The following is a 22,790-nucleotide window of genomic DNA, read 5'->3' as shown; positions in this document are numbered from 1 at the left end:
AATATATAATATGAGGAATATACAGGGATATAACGGGTTATAAGGACGGGATTAGTCATACGGCCGGAGAGTATATAATATATAATATGAGGAATATACAGGGATATAACGGGTTATAAGGACGGGATTATTATACGGCCGGAGAGTATATAATATATAATATGAGGAATATACAGGGATATAACGGGTTATAAGGACGGGATTAGTTATACGGGCCGGAGAGTATATAATATATAATATGAGGAATATACAGGGATATAACGGGTTATAAGGACGGGATTAGTTATAGGGGGGGAGAGTATATAATATATAATATGAGGAATATACAGGATATAACGGGTTATAAGGACGGGATTAGTTATACGGCCGGAGAGTATATAATATATAATATGAGGAATATACAGGGATATAATGGGTTATTAGGACGGGATTAGTTATACGGGCCGGAGAGTATATAATATATAATATGAGGAATATACAGGATATAACGGGTTATAAGGACGGGATTAGTTATACGGGGGGAGAGTATATAATATATAATATGAGGAATATACAGGATATAACGGGTTATAAGAACGGGATTAGTTATACGGCCGGAGAGTATATAATATATAATATTAGGAATATACAGGGATATAACGGGTTATAAGGACGGGATTAGTTATACGGCCGGAGAGTATATAATATATAATATGAGGAATATACAGGATATAACGGGTTATAAGGACGGGATTAGTTATACGGGGGGGGAGAGTATATAATATATAATATGAGGAATATACAGGGATATAACGAGTTATAAGGACGGGATTAGTTATACGGCCGGAGAGTATATAATATATAATATGAGGAATATACAGGGAAATAACGGGTTATAAGGACGGGATTAGTTATACGGGGGGAGAGTATATAATATATAATATGAGGAATATACAGGATTTAACGGGTTATAAGGACTCACTTTATGTTCCTCTCTCAGCAGCAGGTGATTGGGCCCTTTACCCTAAAGCCAGACGTTTTAAATGTTTCTGGGTTTAAACAATGAGCGAGGGAGAGCCGCAGTGTTCTAGAACGCTCAGCAGTCCTCTTTCTATTTCCGAGTCATGGCTGTTATCCCAGACCGTGCTATTTGTAGGTTCAGTCTGTGTCAAAAACAGAAACTCTTCCTTTCCAGCCGAGTCTCCGGTTACCCGCGGTCACCTGTCGGGCTGCGGATACGCCGGGCGTTACGCAACCTCTTCACCGGCTCGGCTAACATAAAAATGTTCTAGAAAGTAGCGGTTAAATTACTAAGTGCTGGAAAGGGTAGAAAGTGTGAAACCCTCCAGTGTTCTGTAGCTCAGGATTAAGAGGTTTAGTCTTTACTCAAAATGTGATTACTTCTGTAACCATCTTCCAAACCGTAACCAAAACAATACCACGCAGCAATAATACCCCCCAGCGCTGTATACAGTAATATAACCCCCAGCGCTGTATACAGTAATATAACCCCCAGCGCTGTATACAGTAATATAACCCCCAGCGCTGTATACAGTAATATAACCCCCCAGCGCTGTATACAGTAATATAACCCCCCAGCGCTGTATACAGTAATATAACCCCCAGCGCTGTATACAGTAATATAACCCCCAGCGCTGTATACAGTAATATAACCCCCAGCGCTGTATACAGTAATATAACCCCCAGCGCTGTATACAGTAATATAACCCCCCAGCACTGTATACAGTAATATAACCCCCAGCGCTGTATACAGTAATATAACCCCCAGCGCTGTATACAGTAATATAACCCCCAGCGCTGTATACAGTAATATAACCCCCAGCGCTGTATACAGTAATATAACCCCCAGCGCTGTATACAGTAATATCTTTATGAAGTCAGTTCTGTAATTAAAACAGCACGATGGTTATTTCTGCCAATTCTCGCAGATGTTAGCGAATTGGTTCTTAAGACAGATACTGGAAACACGTCCAACGCCGACCACGACGGGTTCTGGATAATAGCAAGAAATAAATTATGGTGGGGATTGCAAAAAAGAATAGAACCAACTGTTTCCAGACTTAAAAAAAAATATTTTCAAGTAAAAAAAATTTAAAAAGCACCATCTGCCATTTTTTTCAGAAACCTTGGATTAACTAAAATAACAATAATAATAATAATAATAATAATAATAATGATAATAATAATAATTTTGAAATGTGGCAATTGTACTTTACGCTGAAATTGTATTTATTTTTTATTTTGTACAAATGTATTCATTCTGCCAGCTATTCACAATTCTAACTTGTTTTATAGATAAAATACAGAGAAGAAGGAGAAAAATATAAATCAGTGTTTAATTGGGATTTAAAATCCAGAGAATTCGCTCACGACGGCAAAATGGAAAAACTCATCAATCAGGTATTTCAAGAACCTTCCAACACAAGTGATTAGTAACGGTTATGTTTCTACAGAAATATGTGACGAATGTGGGTCAAAAGCCAAAAAAGTATAATAATAATTCCTGTGTCCTCCTTACATACAAAAGATCTGTTATATAATGTCATTCCCAACATTATGAGATCATCACAGGGACCACGAACGGCCACTAAACATATCTGCTATACTGCTTCAAAATTTACCCCAACGCTGGATACAGTGATATACCCCCAGCGCTGTATACAGTAATATAACCCCAGCGCTGTATACAGTAATATAACCCCAGCGCTGTATACAGTAATATAACCCCCAGCGCTGTATACAGTAATATAACCCCAGCGCTGTATACAGTAATATAACCCCAGCGCTGTATACAGTAATATAACCCCCAGCGCTGTATACAGTGATATACCCCCAGCGCTGTATACAGTAATATAACCCCAGTGCTGTATACAGTAATATAACCCCCAGCGCTGTATACACTAATATAACCCCCAGCGCTGTATACAGTAATATAACCCCCCCAGCGCTGTATACAGTAATATAACCCCCAGCGCTGTATACAGTAATATAACCCCCCAGCGCTGTATACAGTAATATAACCCCCAGCACTGTATACAGTAATATAACCCCCAGCGCTGTATACAGTAATATAACCCCCCAGCGCTGTATACAGTAATATAACCCCCAGCGCTGTATACAGTAATATAACCCCCCAGCGCTGTATACAGTAATATAACCCCCAGCGCTGTATACAGTAATATAACCCCCAGCCCTGTATACAGTAATATAAAAATATATATTTTGTTATTTTACCCCATCTTTATTGATGTCTTAATTTAAAATCACTAGAATCCGGATTGTCTACAGGCAGCTTTCAGAATTGTTAATTTTTGATAATATACACTACTAGTAATATTGCAAAACATAATTGAATGAATTCTCAGATCCTCCAAAAAATACAATACAATAAAAAAGGTGCTTCCCTTGTATTTAGAATACGTATGATGTGGGAAAATCGTGGCTCTCTGATGTGGACCCAGAAATGGTGAGAGTGACTCAAACTCAGAATACTCTCAGCGATGTGAGTAAATGTCATTCTTTTGTATATATATAGAATTTTATTTATACAATTTTTTTGTGTGAATTCTTAATTGTCACGTGACCCAAAAAACCAAGCACTGATTGGTCATTGCCATAGAAATACTCATTTAAGCCTTAATATCTCCAAAATAATGATTAAAAAATCCAGTGATTGTCAAAAAATGCACGTCCAAAGGTTTGGGGTCACTCAGCTGTTTTAATGCAAAACAAGGAAATTTCTGGCTGTAACATAATTACAAAAAAGGTGGGAGTGATAAAGGGCCATTGGAACCCAGGAGTGATGGGAGTGATAAAGGGCCATTGGAACACAGGAGTGATGGGAGTGATAAAGGGCCATTGGAACACAGGAGTGATGGGAGTGATAAAGGGCCATTGGAACACAGGAGTGATGGGAGTGATAAAGGGCCATTGGAACACAGGAGTGATGGGAGTGATAAAGGGCCATTGGGACACAGGAGTGATGGGAGTGATAAAGGGCCATTGGAACACAGGAGTGATGGGAGTGATAAAGGGCCATTGGAACACAGGAGTGATGGGAGTGATAAAGGGCCATTGGGACACAGGAGTGATGGGAGTGATAAAGGGCCATTGGAACACAGGAGTGATGGGAGTGATAAAGGGCCATTGGGACACAGGAGTGATGGGAGTGATAAAGGGCCTCTGTACGCCTATGAAGATTCCATTAAAAATCAGCCGTTTCCAGCTACAATAGTCATTTACAGCATTAACCCCGTCTGTGCTGGATTTCTGATCCATTTCATGTTATTTTAATGCACAAAATGGGCTTTTATTTCAAAAACAGGGGAATTTCTAAGTGACGCTAAACTTTTCAACGGTAGTGAATATGAAGTAAAGTTTTTTTAACAAATGAGTTTTTCCCTATCTTCTCAGATGAAATACACAGAAAACTTTGAACAGCAGACTAGGAAAGGCAGCTTCCCCGCTCTGATCACTCCTGCTTATCAGACAGCGAGGAAAGCCGGTCATCTGGCAAGCAGCGTAAGTCGCTCGGCTCACAATGTTCGGAATGAAAAGCCCACGTGGTGCCAAGGATTTAGACTGATCCAGTGGCCGGGGGCCACGACTTCTAACGTTAAAGGAGACACGTTCTAGAAACAATTGCTGTTCTTCAAACTCCAAAGAAGTTCTAAAGCAGAAGAAATGCTAGAACAAAGAGACAAAATCTAAAACTAGAGTCTTAGATGGAAATTTAGTAAAAGAAACGGCCTCCCAGCAGAGGTGGTAGAGGGTAATACAGTGAGGGTATTAAACATGCATGGGATAGACATACGGCTCCTGAATCTAAGACGAGACCAACGACTGATTAAGGTTTGAGTCGTTACAGCAGGAGAAATGGCCGGTCTGATAATAATAATAATAATAAAAATAATAATATTTCATATTTGTTTAATTTCAAGAGAATAATTCGATTTATTTATTCATTTAATAATAAAAATACTTAGAATTATGATTTTATTTTAAGTTATTTTTAATTTGCTGATGTGCAGCTTTGCTATAGGTAGTCATATGAACTACTTATTACCGGTATTTATTAATTTATTATTTTTATTTATGGCAAGATTTGTCTTTTCCCTTTTAAATGTATTTAATTATTTTTGAATTTATTTATTTTTTACAATGTTACTGCTAGACATAAAACGACCCCTCAATATACATACAGACTAGACAACATTTTAACCCTTCTCTGCCTCTCCCCCCCCCCCGTTGGACATTTATTTCTATGGGTATACAAGGGAAATACTCAATAAATAATATAAAATAATAACAAATAAATAAATATAAATAATAATAATTATAATAATAATAAATAATTATATTAATACTTATTAATATAATTATTTATTATTATTATTATAATAATAAATAATTATATTAATATAATTATTAATATAATTATATCAATATAATAATATAATTATTATAATAATAATAAATAATTATATTAATAATAAATACCGGTAATAAAATAATAAGAAATAAATAAATATAAATAATAATAATTATAATAATAATAAATAATTATATTAATAATAAATACCGGTAATAAAATAATAAGAAATAAATAAATATAAATAATAATAATTATAATAATAATAATAAATAATTATATTCATAATAATATATATTCTGGGGTTTGTCATTTTTTTGTCACCTCGACGAGCAGGTGGAGTACAAGAGAGGACACGAGGAACGCGTCTCCCAATACACCACGGTGGTCGACACCAAAGACATCTTACACGCCAGAACCGGAGGGCAGCTCGCGAGCGACGTACGTTAACAGCCTTCTTCCAAACCTCAACCGGCTCCCAAAATAAGGAATTATGACGATTTTGTGTTTTCTTTAACTCGTCAATTTTTTAACCAAGTCAACAAAATAAAAACAATAAAGAAAAGACTTTCTATTAATTCCAATAATTTACGCCTATATAAACAGCTCGACAAATGAGGTTAAATGTATTTATTTAGCAAAATGTTATTTTTAATGTAATTAAATTACGGGTAATCTTCCCCGGGGCAGAAAGTAGTAATTTTTCTGGTGAATTTTCCCCCCAGCTCCAATCATAAATTAATTTGTTGAATCCCCCAAAATTCTCTTTTTTTAAAAAAAAAAAATCCCCAAATCCATTGTTTATGTCTAATTTCTACTTTGTACACTTGATAAATTTGTATCAAATACATGAATTTTCAATCTTTAACAAAAAGCATAATTAACTGTTGATTTTCACGTGTTTTCAGGCAAAATACACGGAAGATTATGAAGAGCGGAGAGGGAAAGGAAGCTTCCCGGCCATGATAACACCGGGCTACCAAATCGCCAAGAAGGCAAACGAGCTGGCTAGTGATGTAAGTCACCCCAAAAACGTACGCTGTGTGTGAATTAACCCTTCAAAGACCAGGTGAGCGAGGAACGCACGCAAGAACAAGTTCTTAAGGCAGACCAGCGTTCTTTAGAAACCCAGAATCTACGGGCAGATCGGCCCCCGGCGGCCCCCGTCTAGTCGCCCGTTTCTCCTGCTGTAAAGACTCAAACCTTAATCAGTCGTTGGTCTCGTCTTAGATCCAGGAGCCGTATGTCTATCCCATGCATGTTTAATCCCCTCGCTGTATTACCCGATACCACCTCTGCTGGGAGGCTGTTCCCATTTACAACTACTACAGCGCTGTTATGTTTAGCACAAGTGCATACCCTTGAGGGTTTTTACACCATTATTCGCAAATCACGATGCAAAATTGAAATAATTAAAGCAAATCGATCACTTTTTCCAAATTCTACAGTTCTATACAATAAATGCAGGAAATGGAAATACTGGATTAAAACGACCAACCTAAAAAGCCTCAGATTTCGACCTGGTGAATTATCACATATTGGGTGGAGATCAGAGCTTAGTGAATATGCCCCTTTAGTCCAGGTCCGTTACTGATCTGTGGCCAGCGTAGCGAACCCTGAATCTGATTGCGGGGGGATTTGCGGAATTTTGCCGGTAAATGATGTTTTGGGAAAAGCGTAGAAATGTTTGACTCGTTGCTGGCGAGTTACCAGGCAGAGCTCATTAAATTATTCAGCGTTTTCCCGCGGCCAGATGGCGAAGTTTAATCAGCAGGTAAAGCCAAGGAAACGAGAAAAACAGAATCCCGACTTATCGAGGAGGAAGGAGAATTCCGGCCGCAGCGATTCAATATAAATATAATTTACCCAAATACGGATACTTTGTTATTAAACATTTCATTGTTAAACGAAGGCGGCGGATGCTAGGAGAATAAAAACCCTTCCGGATACAGAGAAATGATTATATGTTTAGAACTTAATATTTTTATTAATCTTTAAAAATACGTTGTTTTCTGGGAAATTATTTGTTTGGTACCCAATTATCTCCAACGAGACCGCGTGCCAGGAGAACGCTCGTTAAATCTATTTCTGCCAATAATGAGAAATTTCCTTTATTTAGAATATGCCCCCTAATGAAGGAGGTTTTTTATTTTTAGGGGGGGAGAATTTCAAAGTTTTTGGACATTTTTATTATTTTTTCGGTCTCTTTATAAAGCCTTTTTGGCATCGCTGAGAATATTTATGATCTTCATCCCTCGGGGTAGAACATCTGGACTCCCATTTTGCTGAAAAATGACACCTGGGCTTTATCTGCCCCCCATCTAACACTGCGGGGTCTACTTTTTACCCCTTCACTCCCAGTGCATTCAATTACAGGGCAGATAGAACGGCTCCTTGATCTTTTTCTAGGTGATGGATTTGCAGGAATAAATATTATTAATTATTATTCATTTCTATAGCGCCATCCTATTCAGTAGCGCCGTACAATAAGTAAATAAAGATGACACAGTGCATCAAATAACAATTTGGGCAGAAACAACCGATAAGGAGGGCCCTGCTCAAAGGAGCTTACAATCTAGAAGAGAATTAACTCTATAGGCTACTGCAAAAAGAATGAAGTCCGTCTCTAGGAGCAGCGCGTCAGCCTTTCCTATCCCTAAATATGCCCTGAATAATAAAACCCAGCCAGACAGGCAATTATTCCTATTGCCCCCAGGTAGGGTTCCTTCTATCTGTATATGTGCGCCAGGAGCAGCAATCTTAACTCCCTGTTCTTAGGATCTGCATGCTTATTCCTCCCCATTAAGTTATCGCTAAGTAGCCGACTGATTGGCTCAAACAGTCTTTTTCAAGGGGGAAGAAGAACTTCTGGGGGGGGATGATATTCTAGTTCTGCCACCTTTTGCCACAGACCTCTCTAATGTGAAATTACCCCTTGATTTTTAATTAAATATATCTGAAAAAAACAATTGCACCAAAAAGCACAAACTATAAATAATTTCAATACATTAAATTACTTCTGCTAAAATCTTTACTAGTTACAGCATTCTTATAAGAATTCACCTGCTTCTTGAATTTATGCTTTAAATGCTAGAATTCACAGTAAAATCTGACCCCATACAGCCTGCCGTCTCTGCGAGGTTTCATTAAATATTAATTTTATATATTTTATTTTTAAAAAATATATATTTTTTAAATGCCCAAATCCCCCCCCATATTTATGATGATAATAATAATAATAATAATAATAATAATAATAATAATAATAATAATAATAATTATTATTATTATTATTATTATTATTATTATTATTTTATTTATTTTTATTTTATTTATTTATTTTTTTAATTGAACCTAATCAGTGAAAATATCACTTATCTTTCTGGCAGATTAAATATCACCATCGCTACGAAACGGAGATCAAAGGCAAAGCCAGCCAGACAGCTGCGACAGATGTGACTTCTACAAAACAAAAGCGGGATCGTTACAGCCAGGTATGTAGCGACAGCCGAGGTGGGACCGCTGCGCTGCAGACGTGCCAATCTCACGTGTTATCTGCTGTCTATCAGCGCCCCGACGCCAATTCCCATCCCGACTACGCCGCTACTTTGCATAAACCCGGAAAAGCAAATATCAAAGGAGGGAAAATGCACCTTTTGATGGCTCCTTAAGAGCGAAACAAAGCCGTGGTGGAGGCATTTTGTGAGATCAAACAATTCAAGACGGAAACATCGTCCCCAAACAAGCAATTGTAATTGTAACAAAAGAGAACACCCCGTTCTGGTGCTTTATTTGGCTGATTAAAAAAAAAATAGTTAAAATTTTTTTATCTCATCCGTCTACGCCGGTCCAAATCTTATATTTAATAAAACAGAACGATGGCCCGGAAGATAATAAATACGTTATTAATACTGTGATTATTAATTAAAAAAAACCATACAAAAATAATTACAAATATTAATAAATTAAATATGAATAAATTCATAAATATTAATTGGAAATTCCATTAATGTCTATGCCGTTGGGTGTAGATATCTTGACTAATTGAATGGTGGCTGCTCCTCTTCACTGTTGGGTTCTGGTAGCCTTAGAAGGATGAGTGACGTGTGAAAAGGTAAGTCCATGGGACTAATAGTCAGTTTAAAGGATTTTGACCCCCCCCCATATGCCCCAAAGACAAAGACTTTATCAGAAGCCAAGATGGCGCCATCGATGAGCCCTTTGATGTCATGTCATGTCTGTTCTCCAACAGGATTACCTGGAGGAAGACGAGGAGTATCGTGGAAAGGGAAGCTTCCCAGCGATGATCACCCCAGCATATCTCAATGCGAAAAAAGCCAACGAGATGGCCAGTGATGTGAGTAGCTTCATGAGAAGGTCCAGCGTGACCAAGCAGAGCAGATGACGATTTATATACTCTGTAGAAAGCAATGACTTCATTCCGGTTATACAAACTCGGTGGCCGGTTCTGGAACACTGACCGTAATTTCAACATAAGATGAGGATGATGTCCATGCTTTCATACGTCATGGTTTTTGGTGCCACCTTTACCTCCTTCATTAAAGATCTCAGGAAAAAATGTTCCTCTTTGAAGGTACTTGAAGGGTTTGTAATTTAAATCAATCATCAACCAAACCCTTCCCTGGCATAAGTTATCTAGTAATTTCTCTTCTTTCTTCTTTGAGCTAAAACACCAACCAGCATGGTGGAAAGTGGCAGACCGGGCTCTATCAATATGATTTCATTGGTAGAAGGAGCCGTTAAGTGTTACGATGTAACCGTCCCTCTTGTCCCCTTCTTGACGTCTTCTTACTTTCTGTATTCCAGATCAAATATAAGAAAGATTTCACGAAGATGAAAGGAGCCGCTCATTATCATTCCCTCACCACCGAAGACAACCTCACCCTTAAACGGGCTCAGAATGTCAACAAGCTGGTCAGTGAGGTAAGAAGCAGAAGTCTAGAATGTTCCGGTAGATCGGCCCCGTTCGGCCCCATGTAGTGTCCCCGACGTTTCCTGCTGTAAAGACTCAAATCTTAATTAAAGTTGTAACTTTGTTTCCTTGGGTCCTTCCACCCCCCCCCCATCTCATCTCCAATCCCTGGCATTTTTTTTTTTTGCTTATAATTCTGTTTTCCGAAACTACAGATATTTAATAAAATTCCATTTTTTTCTGATAAGAAATACAGTTACAGTATTTACAGCGTTCCATATTTTAATCTCAGTGGCACTCAAAGCGTCAGTCGTAATTATTAGCGTTGCCGGTTATTTGGTGAAATAAAGTCCATTTTTTTGGATTTTTTTTTTCTTCATTGCATTATTTTGAACTAATCGGGAAATAACGATTTTATAACTTTGCTCACGGACAGGTGGAGTATAAGAAAGATTTGGAAAACACCAAAGGACACAGCATTAATTACTGCGAGACGCCCCAGTTCAGGAACGCCAGCAAGGTTTCCAAATTCACGAGCGACGTGAGTATCCGGCAGCTTGGGGTCTGCTTCTAAACCCCCCCAAAATATAACATTAGCGTGGAAACGCGTGTTTCTTCCTGATAAGCCGACGAGGTTTCTTAGCAGCTCAGATTAACGGCCCTTTTCCCCCGGATTCCAAACAAAATGAAATCTCCGGCCACCTTTTGGGCCGCGCCGTGCGGGGATTTGCTTATCTAGCATTAGCATTTCTTAATTAGCGTTAAGTATTGGCGCGTAATCCCCGAGGAGCGAGTCTGGGGGGGGGAGGGGGGGGCAATCGCCGCGCTAATTGACTTCCTCGGAAATTGGAACTAATGTTCAGGCGCAACTTTGTTTCCTGATTGTTAATGCCCCGAGCTGCGGCGATCTACCCCCCGGGGGGGGGTAATTAATACATCGTTAACCCCGTGAGCACCTTGCAGCCCACATTGAGGGTGATTTAGAAAAGTGTCACAGAAGCAGAAATGGGTGAAAAACCCCAAGATATGTTAAATATCTGCTCAACATCATTTTATGGCAAAAGAACTCATGTTTGTAGTGAATCGCGGAGTCGGTAATCCCGTTCCTTCAGCCCCTGCACCCATCTTTCTTTCCAATGTTTGCGGGGTATGAGGGGATCGCAGGGTTCTACGGCCCTAAAAGCCCCGATAATGTGTATAGAAACAGCAGGGAACGGCTTTATAAATTAAACGGGGTAAATAAACCCCATTATTCTTCTAATAAATGCCCCACTCAGTTACACGGAAACGTGTTTTTTTCTTGCATGTTATTATTGTTTTTGTTTCATATAGCGCCATCATATTCCGTAGCGCTGTACAATGGGATATGGTTGGGATGAAGTCTTCTGCTCGTTGTCCGAGGACGTTGTGTATTTATAAACGCGATGATATTATTATTATTATTATTCTTGTCGCGTTTTAATGACCCCTTTTGCCCCTTTTGCCTGCCTGGCGATGATCTCGTACCTACAGCTCAAGTACAAAGAGAAATACCAGAGCCAGATGAAGGGTCATTATGACGGCGTGGGAATGGACCGGCGCACGCTACACGCCATGAAAGCCGGGAGCCTGGCCAGTAACGTGAGTGAAGCCCGCGCGCCCCCACAACATGCAGGTAGCCACAGACGCTATGATGTCATTCCTGATCCGGACGATGTCATGTCTTCCAGGTAGCGTATAAATCCGAGTATAAACACGACGACGTGAATACCGACCATTATTACTACCCGGCCACGCAGACGCCGTCCTACCAGACCACCCGGAAGTTGGTTCCACTCAAAGACGTAAGACAAACATTCCAGATTCGGGACTTGGGGGGCAGACACCTTTACTCGGGAACTGCATGATTATTATTCCTCCCCACTGAATAACCGGTTCTGTCGCAGCCAGCCATATGTTTCAGCTTCCTTTAAGTGAAATTTTAAACATTAATGCTTGTCTGAGGTGGGTTTTAGCGCTGTGGTCAGCCCACCGGCAGGGGGCGCCTATGCGACACCATGTATAAACTTCATATTTATTTATTTAATACATTTAAAGAAAAAATAAAATTGTCTGAAAAATGAAATTTTCTGCTTCTAATAAAAAAGCCGATTTTAAATATTTACTTTTCTTTTTCTGATGATTGCCTCCCCCGCAGGTCAACTACAGGCAAAGCATCGACAAATTAAAATACAGCTCGGTAACCAATACTCCCGAAATAGTCCTAGCCAAGGCCAATGCCCAGCAGCTGAGTAACGTGAGTCCCGGGGTGTCCCAGTCCTGTCTGTGCGAAAACATGGCGTCCCACGTGCCGCCTCGAGCCAGTCCATTACACAACACACAGGAAACATACATAGAGGGTGAAAAAAATAGTTCAAAACACACAAAAATAGCCATTTTTCCTCGACTCCTACATATTAAAATTAAAATAATCAATATCTGTGTATCAGACCCCACCTTGTGTATAAAATGGGAGCTTCCATCTTAACTTCCTGTTTCGGGGTCTGCAGGATGTTTCCTCCCAACGAAGTTCTCTCTCCCCTGTTGTTAAGTTGCTGATTGGTTCTTGCAGCCTTTGCAAGCATGGGGGGGGGGAGGGCAAGAACGTCAGGGCAGGAAATTGATTAGATAATGCTGACTCTGCCACCGGCTGCCTCCGACCCCAGCATATTTGTCCAGGAATATTTTAATTTTTATAATATTCCAATTGTTTTATTTGGCCTTTCCATACACTGTATATACTGTGTGTATATATATATAGATAACAGCAATATATAGATAAATATTGAATTCTTTCCAAGGTCACTTTATACGCTAATAATGAAGCGCTATAGGCTACTTCCTGTGATTTTTCAAAATGGCTGCCTATAAGTACGAAAACGTATGAATTTATACATAAACGTTAATTCTTTCCTATATAAAAAGGTTTTTTTTTGTGATGTGGGGTGGGTGCTGATCTTATACGTTGCGGAGAAGGACTAAACCTTAATGTTTTTTAGTTGGAATAGAAATGTATATATTTTTTTATATATTTTTTAACTTATAACAGTTGAATTATCGAGCCGAATACGAAAAAACTAAGACGCATTACACGCTCCCTCAAGACGTTCCGGAAATGATGAAAGCGAAGGCAAACGCAGAACTTTATAGTGAGGTGAGCTTGAGTGTCCCTGGAGGGTTGTCAATTCCCTTACAAAAAAATTACTGCAGTTTTTCTGCAGTTTTTTGGACATGAAAAAACTGCAATACTGTACTTTTACTGCAGTATTACTGCACATTTACTGCAGTTTTACTGCATTTGTACTTCACTGTACTGCATTATTACTGCGTATTTACTGCGCTTTTTTTTTTTACTGCAATTATACTGCATTGTACTTCAATGTACTGCAGCTTTATTGCAATTGTACTTCCGTACAAAAATAACTGCAGTACAACTGCAGTACAGTGAAGTACAAATGCAGTAAAACTGCAGTAAACGTGCAGTAATACTGCAGTAAAAGTACAGTATTGCAGTTTTTTCATGTCCAAAAAACTGCAGAAAAACTGCAGTAATTTTTTTGTAAGGGTTTGCATACGAGATCAATATTGACATCACTAAATGGGTGGGGCTTCATGTTCATTACAATAAGTGGTCAGATACTATACTGAGAGTGTGGTGGATAAGTGGAACAGCCTCCCAGCAGAAGTGGTAGGGGGTAATACAGTGAGGGTATTAAACATGCATGGGACAGACACACGGCTCCTGAATCTAGGACGAGGCCGACGACTGATGAAGGTTTGAGTCGTTACAGCAGTAGAAACGTTGTCTCCCTGTCCATTTGCAGAATAAGTATAAGGAAGGATGGGTGAGGAATAAGGGTCACGGCTTCGAGATGCATCTGGATTCCTTGCCAATTCTGGCGGCCAAAGCTTCGAGGAACCTCGCAAGTGATGTAAGTGGAGTACGGCGTGTGATGTAAAGTAGTTTTATCGGCACGTTCTGCAGGGTGGGTGGAAGGGGCTTCGTCTCGGTAAATAACGATAACGACTTCCGCCCCGATCCACAGATTAAATACAAGGAAGAATACGAGAAGAGTAAAGGGAGAGCGGCCGCAAACAGTGACTCCCGGCTCCTCCACTCATTACAAGTAGCCAAGCGGGACAGCGAGGTAAGGGACTTCCGCTAACATGCGCCTCTATCCCAGCCGTACGGCACATCCAGTGGCACATCCAGCGGCACATCCAGCGGCACATCGCTGCCATACGGCTCTATGAAGGGGTACCGGCACTTTAAGGCCAGTGGCCACTGGGCGACATATCTGTGGCCATTACCCGGATACGAGCGGCAGCAAGTTACATGTTTTATTCGTACAGCTTGCCGACGCACAAATCCAGGAGGCGGCCACACGCCGCGAGGTCCGATCAGTTAGTATGTGGTCCAACCAGCCACTAGCCCACAAGGCCCAGTGTGCCAGATGGCCAGTCCGGACCTAGGCCCTACCATATGGATCTGTGAGGGCGTTATAACTGCCTTATCCACCCCTCATTACCCCGCGGTTATACGGCTGTGCAGCCTGATGGCGGAAACGTTGGGTTGAGGCTCATCTCTCCTCAATAACTTGTATAGTTTTCCTTTTTTTGTAGTTTCTGTATATTTTTCAGTAAACTTTTTATTTTTTTGGATGTTTTCTAGATCCACTACAAAAGGGGATTCGAGGAGAGCAAAACGCATTTCCATTTGCCGATGGATATGGTAAACCTCGCGCATGCCAAAAAGGCTCAGGCGCTGGCCAGCGACCTGGACTACAGGAAGAGACTCCACGACTACACAATCCTCCCCGAGGACATGAAGGTGAAATGGGCCAGGAAGGCCTACGATCTCCAGAGCGAGGTAAACACCTGAGCGGTGCGCCATCGCTAAAGACGGACGGTTCCGCTCACTAAGCCTCGAGCGCTCGGTCGGGTCAGGGAAGTAACCGCTCGACGGCGCTCAACCAACCCCACTCCAACAGTAATTGACAATTTCTGAAGGCACTTAACTGGTTAATGGTTATTAATGGTGTAAAATACTCTAATTTTAGTCCACATTTTTTTCTTTTTTTATTTAATTTTATTATTTTTTGCTCCCATTCCAGCTCCAGTATAAATCCGATCTGTCCTGGATGAGGGGCGTTGGGTGGGTCGCAGACAGGAGCCTGAACGTGGAGCAGGCCAAGAAAGCCGGAGACCTGATCAGCGAGGTAACCGGGAGAGATCGGCGAATCCCCCGCCGCGCATGTTTTATAATAGCTGCTTCGTTACATTGTATCAGATTGCATCGAGCTGCCAGCGTGTTACATTAACACAAACCACGTCTATCACCCCAGGGCGTGCGCCCTCATCCTATAGAATTGTGTCATTCCCTTCCTTTAAGTTCTCGGTATATTGAATCCTTCGTTCAGAGATGAAACCAAGAACGGATCAGTAAAGGTCAAATCGAAACGTTACTGATATAAAATCCGACGTGTTTTTTTTTTTACTGTTCCGGGCATTGTAATGTTCTCCTGATCACGCTCAGAACTGTAGGCTGTTTAACCCCTTAATGACAAAGCCACATGTACGGGCTCAAAATGCATTGTTTTCAATGGGTTTTGGGACCGCCCATTGTCCTTAAGGGGTTAAGGAGGTTGTTCCATTATTGACTTTTGATTGGATGTTTTAATACATTGTTTCCATTTTTAAAAAATAGTCCGTTTATTGCAGCCCCAGTCCTGCCATTTTAAAGGGGTAAAAACCAGGGACCCTGTAACCTGCTTGGGGCATAACTTCAGCTTTAAGGAAGTCATTGGAATGTACTAATAAATGTTGTTTTTTGGGGGGGTTATTCCTCTCCGTGCAGCGAAAGTATCGTCAGAAAGCCGACATGCTGAAGTTCACGAGCGTGGCCGACAGCCCACAAATCAAGCACGCCAAGAAAAGCCAAGCGCTGCAGAGCGATGTGAGTCCTTCATCCCGTGCGCAAGTATCTTTGTGATGCATGAGAACAGGTGCGAGGGAGGCAGCGTAACCCGAGAAAACCAGCAGCGGCTTGAAATAGATCCGAGGTTTTACTTCTGATGCCTGGCGAGCTTTTAACTAAGAATCATTAAAACGAAACCATCTGCTAATGTGGCGCGCATGTACGGAGACGTCTCGGTCTGCATTAAGCAAAAAACAAACAAACAAAAAGTCTTTTTGGACGAGTTTTAATTCCTGGAATTATCTGGAAACTTTCTAACGAGTTCCTGATTTCCGCGATGCGTTTATAGAGCAGGAGATGCCGCCGGCATTAAAAATTCTATCATTTCCATAGAACTGTTAATAGGACGTTTAATGGAATCTTTCAATACAACCGATGTACATCATTTATAACATTATTATTAGACTGAGAGGGGGGTAGATAAGTGGAGCAGCCTCCCAGCAGAGGTGGTAGAGGGTAATAGAGTGAGGGTATTAAACATGCATGGGAACGACTGATTTAGGTTTGAGTCGTTACAGCAGGAGAAACGGGCGACTAGACGGGGGCCGGATCGGGCCGATCTGCTTCCAATAAATTTACAAATTCCCAGGTTTCTTATGAAATATTCTACAAAATGAGGATAATGCAGGGAGTCTGAAGACGACAATTTAATGCAAAATAAACAATCTTTACAGCCAGTAAAGACCACAGAATTATTTATTTTAGGGGCTTCCTATTATCTGAAATGAAATGAAAAAAATACTCAAAATCCATCACCAATTGTTGTTTTCTGCCCTTGGGGTGACATTCAGATCCTCAATCATATTATTGTTATTATTTGTTTACAAATTTCTTTACTTTTGTATTTTTTACAGCTTGTGTACAAATCGGGAACGGAACGTCTTCTCCATCACTACACGATGAGCAACGACGAGCCGCTCTTCCTGCAGGCGAAGAGCAACGCGGCCAATCTGAGCGAGGTCCGGAACCCGGAACATTCCCTTCCTCCTTATCCCACCGACCCCAATCCTCTTTCACTACGCAGTCCGCCCCAATATTGGCCAAAAAACATAGAATTTAGAATTTCCCGGCAGATCGGCCCCCATCCGGCCCCTGTCTAGTCGCCCGTTTCTCCTGCTGTAACGACTCAAACCTTAATCAGTCGTCGGTCTCGTCTTAGATTCAGGAGCCGTATGTCTATCCCATGCATGTTTAATACCCTCACTGTATTACCCTCTACCACTTCTGCTGGGTGGCTGTTCCACTTATCTACCACCCTCTCAGTAAATTAATGTTCTCCAGTTCAAAATGTAATTTGCAGACTTGTCCCCAGTTTCCCAACACTGAAATTAACCTGTGACGAAGCAACCTCACTTATAGGCTAACAATTAGATTTTTGGGAAAAGACAAAATAAAAAGTGTTGTTTTTCCACCTGACGATAAATTCTTTTTTGGATATAATCTTTAGAAACGTTATAAGAGCAGCTGGGAGAAGCAGAAGGAGACGGGATTCGAGCTGAGACTGGATGCCCTGTCCATACTGACGGCCAAAGCCAAGCGCGATCTTGCAAGTGATGTGAGTGCAGAACCCCCTCTGTGCCCAAAGGGAACACAGGAGTGATGGGAGTGATAAAGGGCCATTGGAACACAGGAGTGATGGGAGTGATAAAGGGCCGTTGGAACACAGGAGTGATGGGAGTGATAAAGGGCCATTGGAACACAGGAGTGATGGGAGTGATAAATGGCCATTGGAACCCAGGAGTGATGGGAGTGATAAAGGGCCATTGGAACCCAGGAGTGATGGAAATGTACTTTTCTTTCAAAAACAAAATAATTTCTAATTGACCCAAAACTTTTAAATGGTTGTGTAAATAAAAAATAATAGAAATCAGAATGGAATGAGAGGTTAAGGGTTAATCCGTGTATTTTATTAACCGAACGGTTTGAATATTTTTTCAGATAAAGTACAAAGAAAGTTATGAAAAGACGAAGGGTAAGCTGATTGGGGCGCGAAGCGTTCACGGAGACTCCCACATCTCACATTCGCTGAAAATGAGCAAGATGCAGAGCGACCTGGGGTACAAGAGGGAGGCAGAAACCTCCATGTCGCGCTATCGCGTTTCCATGGATACGCTGGACATGGCTCATGCCACCATGGCGCAATCACTGGCCACTGACCTCGGGTATAGGACCTTCCTGCACCGCTACAGAGCCCTCCCGAGTGACATGCGAGTGGAGTGGGCCAAGAAGGCTTACAATCTTCAGAGCGATGTGAGTAAAGACAAAATCTTTCCACGTGGCTACATTGTTACACGGAAACACTTTTACTGAGATGGTGGTAGATAAGTTGCACAGCCTTCCAGCAGAAGTGGTAGAGGGTAATATACTGAGGGAATTTAAAAACTCCGCTGTGAATTTGTTTCATAGTTGGTAAAAAAATAATTCCTGGAAATTAGATTTTTGTTTTTTGAGGGTGAGAGTTATAAATCCCCACTTTTGTGACTCTCTTTAGGTGTCCCCCATTTCTTATATATATTGAACCCATTTTATAATCTTATTATTTATCTAATTCCAGAACCTTTACAGATCGGATCTGAAGTGGATGAAGGGGATTGGCTGTATAACCGCTGGATCCCTGGACGTGCTGCAGGCTAAGAAAGCCGGACAGCTGATCAGCGAGGTATGAACCGACCAATCAGGGAATGTTCTGATCTGTTACAATCAGGGGAGGGCTGGTGCCTTCTGGCCCGGGGGCAGGTAAAGCCAAGTCGCCCCATCTGCCCCCTGCCCACCCCCCACAACACTGGGACACATTTTTACACAAACTATTGACTGGCCCTTTGTGACCAATTTTGGACCGGCCCTGATTACAATGCACCCACACCCATGATGACACTTCTACCCTCCCTAACGCGTCGTAGAGACAAAACAGCTGAAACATAAATTATATACACAACATGATAACAAAATTATAAAAAAATAGTAAAAGCCACTTTACATTTTTTTTAAAAAAAAATAGTTTGGGGACAGAGCCAAAAAAATATATTTTTCTTATTATTATTCTGTGATTCTTCAAACTAATCTGGAACTTAGAAAGAATAAAAATCACCTAAAATCAATAAAATATTTTGTTCGTGGCGTCAGAGGAATTTCTAGAAATAGCCATAATGTTACTTCTCTTCATCAGAGCATTCTAAGAAATTCTAACTTTCCATCATTTTTATTCATATTATTAATAATATTATCTATTTTCTGTCTTCTGCAGAAGGCGTACCGGCAGCTGCCGTGCGATTTAACGTTTACGAGTATCCAAGACACGCCAGAGATGATTCAAGCGAGAAGAAGTTACAACCAGTCTGTAGATGTAAGGAGGGGAATTATTTAAAAAAATATTTTCATATCTTATATATAATAAATATATAAATACGGTAGATATACGGGTTGTAGTATATATATATATTATATATATTATTATTATATTATATATATCGCTTCTGATTTCTGATCAATTCTGATATTGAATCTTTATTTCTCTTCCAGAGCAAATACAAAGCGCAGGGGGAGGACCTAAAGCATCGTTATACGGCCACCGCGGCCCTCCCAGAACTCCTCCAGGCAAAATTAAACGCCATCAACATCAGCGAGGTAGAGAGAGACGCTGCTGCAAATCTGTTAGCATTAAGTTAATAAAGCCCCAAGTTGGGTTTAGGGCTTCTGACTCCGCAGGCGCTGAATGTGTTAACGTAAGATCAGTCTATGTATCTACTGGATGAGTTCCATTTCCAAGTAGTTAAAAAAATGCAAAAATTGTAAGTGTTAAAAGAGGAAACGCCATGTTTTTCGCTTGTTTCTATGGCAGCTCCTGCGGGATCCAAAACAAGAAACCGGGTGATGTCGATACGCCTGCGACATTCATTAAAAAATCATAGGCGCTGTGACATCACATGTAGTCATGGGACCTAATATTATTATTATTATTATTACTATTATTATTTATAATAATAGTTATTATTATTAATCATTTTTTTTATTTTGCTACATTTAAGGATAACTAAAACATTATTATTATTAGAAATAATATTTTTAGTCTTTTTGTTACATTTAACGAGAGGTGAAACGAAAAATATTATTATTATTATTGAGAGTAATAATAATAATAATAATAATATTTTTAGTCTTTTTGCTACATTTAAGGAGAGCTGAAACATATTTCTGAAGTTTTATAGTTTAAAGAATAAGTGATTTTTTTCCCAACAGACGCGATACAAGGAGTCGTGGAGCAAGGTGCGGGATGGGGGATACAAACTCAAGCTGGACGCCATTCCTTTCCAGGCCGCTAAAGCCTCTGGGGAAATCATTAGTGATGTGAGTGTTTTGGGGGGGTTCTTTCCTAATGGATTCATAACCAATGGGGGGGCAATCCTAAAAGAGGGGTCTCTGTTAGGGCAGCGGCCAGTCTGACCGCAAACAATGAATACATTGATAATTCTGTATATGCTGAGGCCTCCAGCTTCTCAAAAGCCTTCCTGGTCTTCAACTCAATATCTCAAAATCATTATAATTCTCTGAGAAAACCATAAAACATTGGAGATTCTGCCAAAAAAGTGATTCTGCTGCAACAAGGTGGCCACCGATAGAATGATCCTCACCTTTGGACCATTCCATTGGCGTCGCTGTCATAAGGCTACCAGAATAACTTTGTATCCATGACCTCCATTGTCTTTGTATAACCTTGAGCTGCTTTCCTTCTCCTGGTGGAATGTGAACGTTTTGTTGACTAATTCGCTCCCTGATATCCCTTTTCAGCACAAATATAAAGAGGAGTTTGAGAAAACGAAAGGAAAGATGATTGGTCTGCGCCGAGTGGAGGACGACATCAATATTGCTCATTCCGTGCATGCGTCTTCTCTGCTCAGTGATGTAAGTGCGATGATATTACGCCAGGAGCTTCTAATATATATATATATATATATATATAATGTACTTAGAACACTGTGCAGCCAGCCAATGGGGAATAAGCGTGGCAGAGATTATTTTAAGATTTTCTTACCCTTATTCCCAGTCTATTCTGTTCCTCTCCCCCTACCGTGCCGGAGAGAAGCTGTTCCTGGAAATACTATTTTCTTGTACCCCTCTCCAGAGGTATAAAATCCTATTGCACAGCGCTACGGAATATGATGGCGATATATAAATCAACAAGTAATAATATGTTAAATTGAGACACAATGTAACACAGGTAATGAGTTACTTCAGCGAGATCTGCTTATCTCTCCTACCAGGTACAATACAAGAAAGGCTTTGAGAAGTGTAAGACTCAGTTCCATTTACCAATGGACATGGTCCATCTGCTGCATGCTAAGAAAGCCCAGTCATTAGTCAGCGACCAAGAGTACCGGCATCTCCTTCATCACTACACGAGCCTTACGGATGACATCAGGATCCTGTCTGCTAAGAGGGCTTATGAACTTCAAAGTGAGGTAAATAACGACAAAAGCAGAAAAAAAACTAGAAAAAAATTAAAAAAGGAAAAAAGTCTCGTTCCTATTGGATGTCACGATGTCCAACATGTTGCATCAGCCAATAGGAATTATCCTACTGTAGGCAACAGAATAAAAGTTATAAAGTTAGATTTTTCCTGATTTCCTTTATCTAGCTCACAAAAAAATCCAATAAAACAATAAGTTTTTAATATTGTTTGGTTTTTTTTTAAATCGAATTTGTTCATGTTGACATCGATACATTTGTGGATTGAACATTTTAAATAAATAAAAAAAAATTTTAACTTGTGCCATGTCATAAATAAATCCATTCCTGGTCATCACAGTAAATAAATTATTATTGGTAGAAAAAAAATATTATTTTAATATTAATATTAATAGAGCTTTTATGTGTAATGACCGGAAATTATTCTTTCCAGAAACTATACAGATCGGATCTTAATTTCATGAGAGGAGTGGGGTGCGTTGTGCCGGGGTCTCTGGAAATTGAAGAAAAGAAGAAAGCCTCAAATCTAATCAGCGAGGTAATAAAAATATAAAGTTACCTGTATCGTTGCATAATAATGAAAAAAGATTTTTTTACAAAGCGATAAACTTTGCAATCTGTAATCTAATATTAAAAAAAACAAGGAAAACCCACAAGGAATATGTTTTTATAATTTAACTCGGTTTGGAATACTGAAAAAAAAAAAACGGAAAACATGAAAAACTGATATATATAACATCAATATCTAAACTTGATTTTACACAGATAAGAAATTAAGTAACCTCTGAGCTATTTCAAAGCAGGAGAAATATTAGAACAAGAGGCCAGAATCTAACTCTAGAGGATCAGAGGCTGAGATGGAATGGAAGGGAGTTTTACTTTACTGAGAGATAAGTGGAACAGCCTCCCAGCAGAGGTGGTAGAGGGTAATACAGTGAGGGTATTAAACATGCATGGGATAGACATACGGCTCCTGAATCTAAGACGAGACCAACGACTGATTAAGGTTTGAGTCGTTACAGCAGGAG

At 40.1% G+C, this 22,790-nt stretch overlaps 1 protein-coding gene across 3 annotated transcripts in view; it reads left to right on the top strand.

Moving 5' to 3' along the window:
- Window positions 1–22,790, top strand: part of NRAP (nebulin related anchoring protein) — a 38,568-nt gene that overhangs the window by 4,489 nt on the left and 11,289 nt on the right. Inside the window, exons 4-31 of one of the 3 annotated variants that reach the window (XM_053450858.1) lie at window positions 2,296–2,400; window positions 3,416–3,502; window positions 4,414–4,521; window positions 5,708–5,812; window positions 6,280–6,387; window positions 8,761–8,865; window positions 9,624–9,728; window positions 10,199–10,315; window positions 10,741–10,845; window positions 11,817–11,924; window positions 12,014–12,127; window positions 12,481–12,579; window positions 13,372–13,476; window positions 14,147–14,254; window positions 14,369–14,470; window positions 14,995–15,192; window positions 15,437–15,541; window positions 16,180–16,278; window positions 17,154–17,258; window positions 17,747–17,854; window positions 18,238–18,549; window positions 18,854–18,958; window positions 19,544–19,642; window positions 19,819–19,923; window positions 20,536–20,643; window positions 21,085–21,198; window positions 21,558–21,755; window positions 22,196–22,300. In XM_053450858.1, the coding sequence (XP_053306833.1) occupies window positions 2,296–2,400; window positions 3,416–3,502; window positions 4,414–4,521; window positions 5,708–5,812; window positions 6,280–6,387; window positions 8,761–8,865; window positions 9,624–9,728; window positions 10,199–10,315; window positions 10,741–10,845; window positions 11,817–11,924; window positions 12,014–12,127; window positions 12,481–12,579; window positions 13,372–13,476; window positions 14,147–14,254; window positions 14,369–14,470; window positions 14,995–15,192; window positions 15,437–15,541; window positions 16,180–16,278; window positions 17,154–17,258; window positions 17,747–17,854; window positions 18,238–18,549; window positions 18,854–18,958; window positions 19,544–19,642; window positions 19,819–19,923; window positions 20,536–20,643; window positions 21,085–21,198; window positions 21,558–21,755; window positions 22,196–22,300 (3,342 nt within the window). Of the gene's footprint in view, window positions 1–2,295; window positions 2,401–3,415; window positions 3,524–4,413; window positions 4,522–5,707; window positions 5,813–6,279; window positions 6,388–8,760; window positions 8,866–9,623; window positions 9,729–10,198; window positions 10,316–10,740; window positions 10,846–11,816; window positions 11,929–12,013; window positions 12,128–12,480; window positions 12,580–13,371; window positions 13,477–14,146; window positions 14,255–14,368; window positions 14,471–14,994; window positions 15,193–15,436; window positions 15,542–16,179; window positions 16,279–17,153; window positions 17,259–17,746; window positions 17,855–18,237; window positions 18,550–18,853; window positions 18,959–19,543; window positions 19,643–19,818; window positions 19,924–20,535; window positions 20,644–21,084; window positions 21,199–21,557; window positions 21,756–22,195; window positions 22,301–22,790 lie in introns of all 3 variants that reach the window. The other 2 variants (XM_053450856.1, XM_053450857.1) reach the window with 2 other exon arrangements.

This window comes from Spea bombifrons, chromosome 11 (assembly GCF_027358695.1).
Source record: "Spea bombifrons isolate aSpeBom1 chromosome 11, aSpeBom1.2.pri, whole genome shotgun sequence".
NCBI classification, from domain to species: domain Eukaryota; kingdom Metazoa; phylum Chordata; class Amphibia; order Anura; family Pelobatidae; genus Spea; species Spea bombifrons.
Note: the sequence above shows the minus strand (reverse complement) of the source record. Positions and strands in the feature narration are given on the sequence as shown.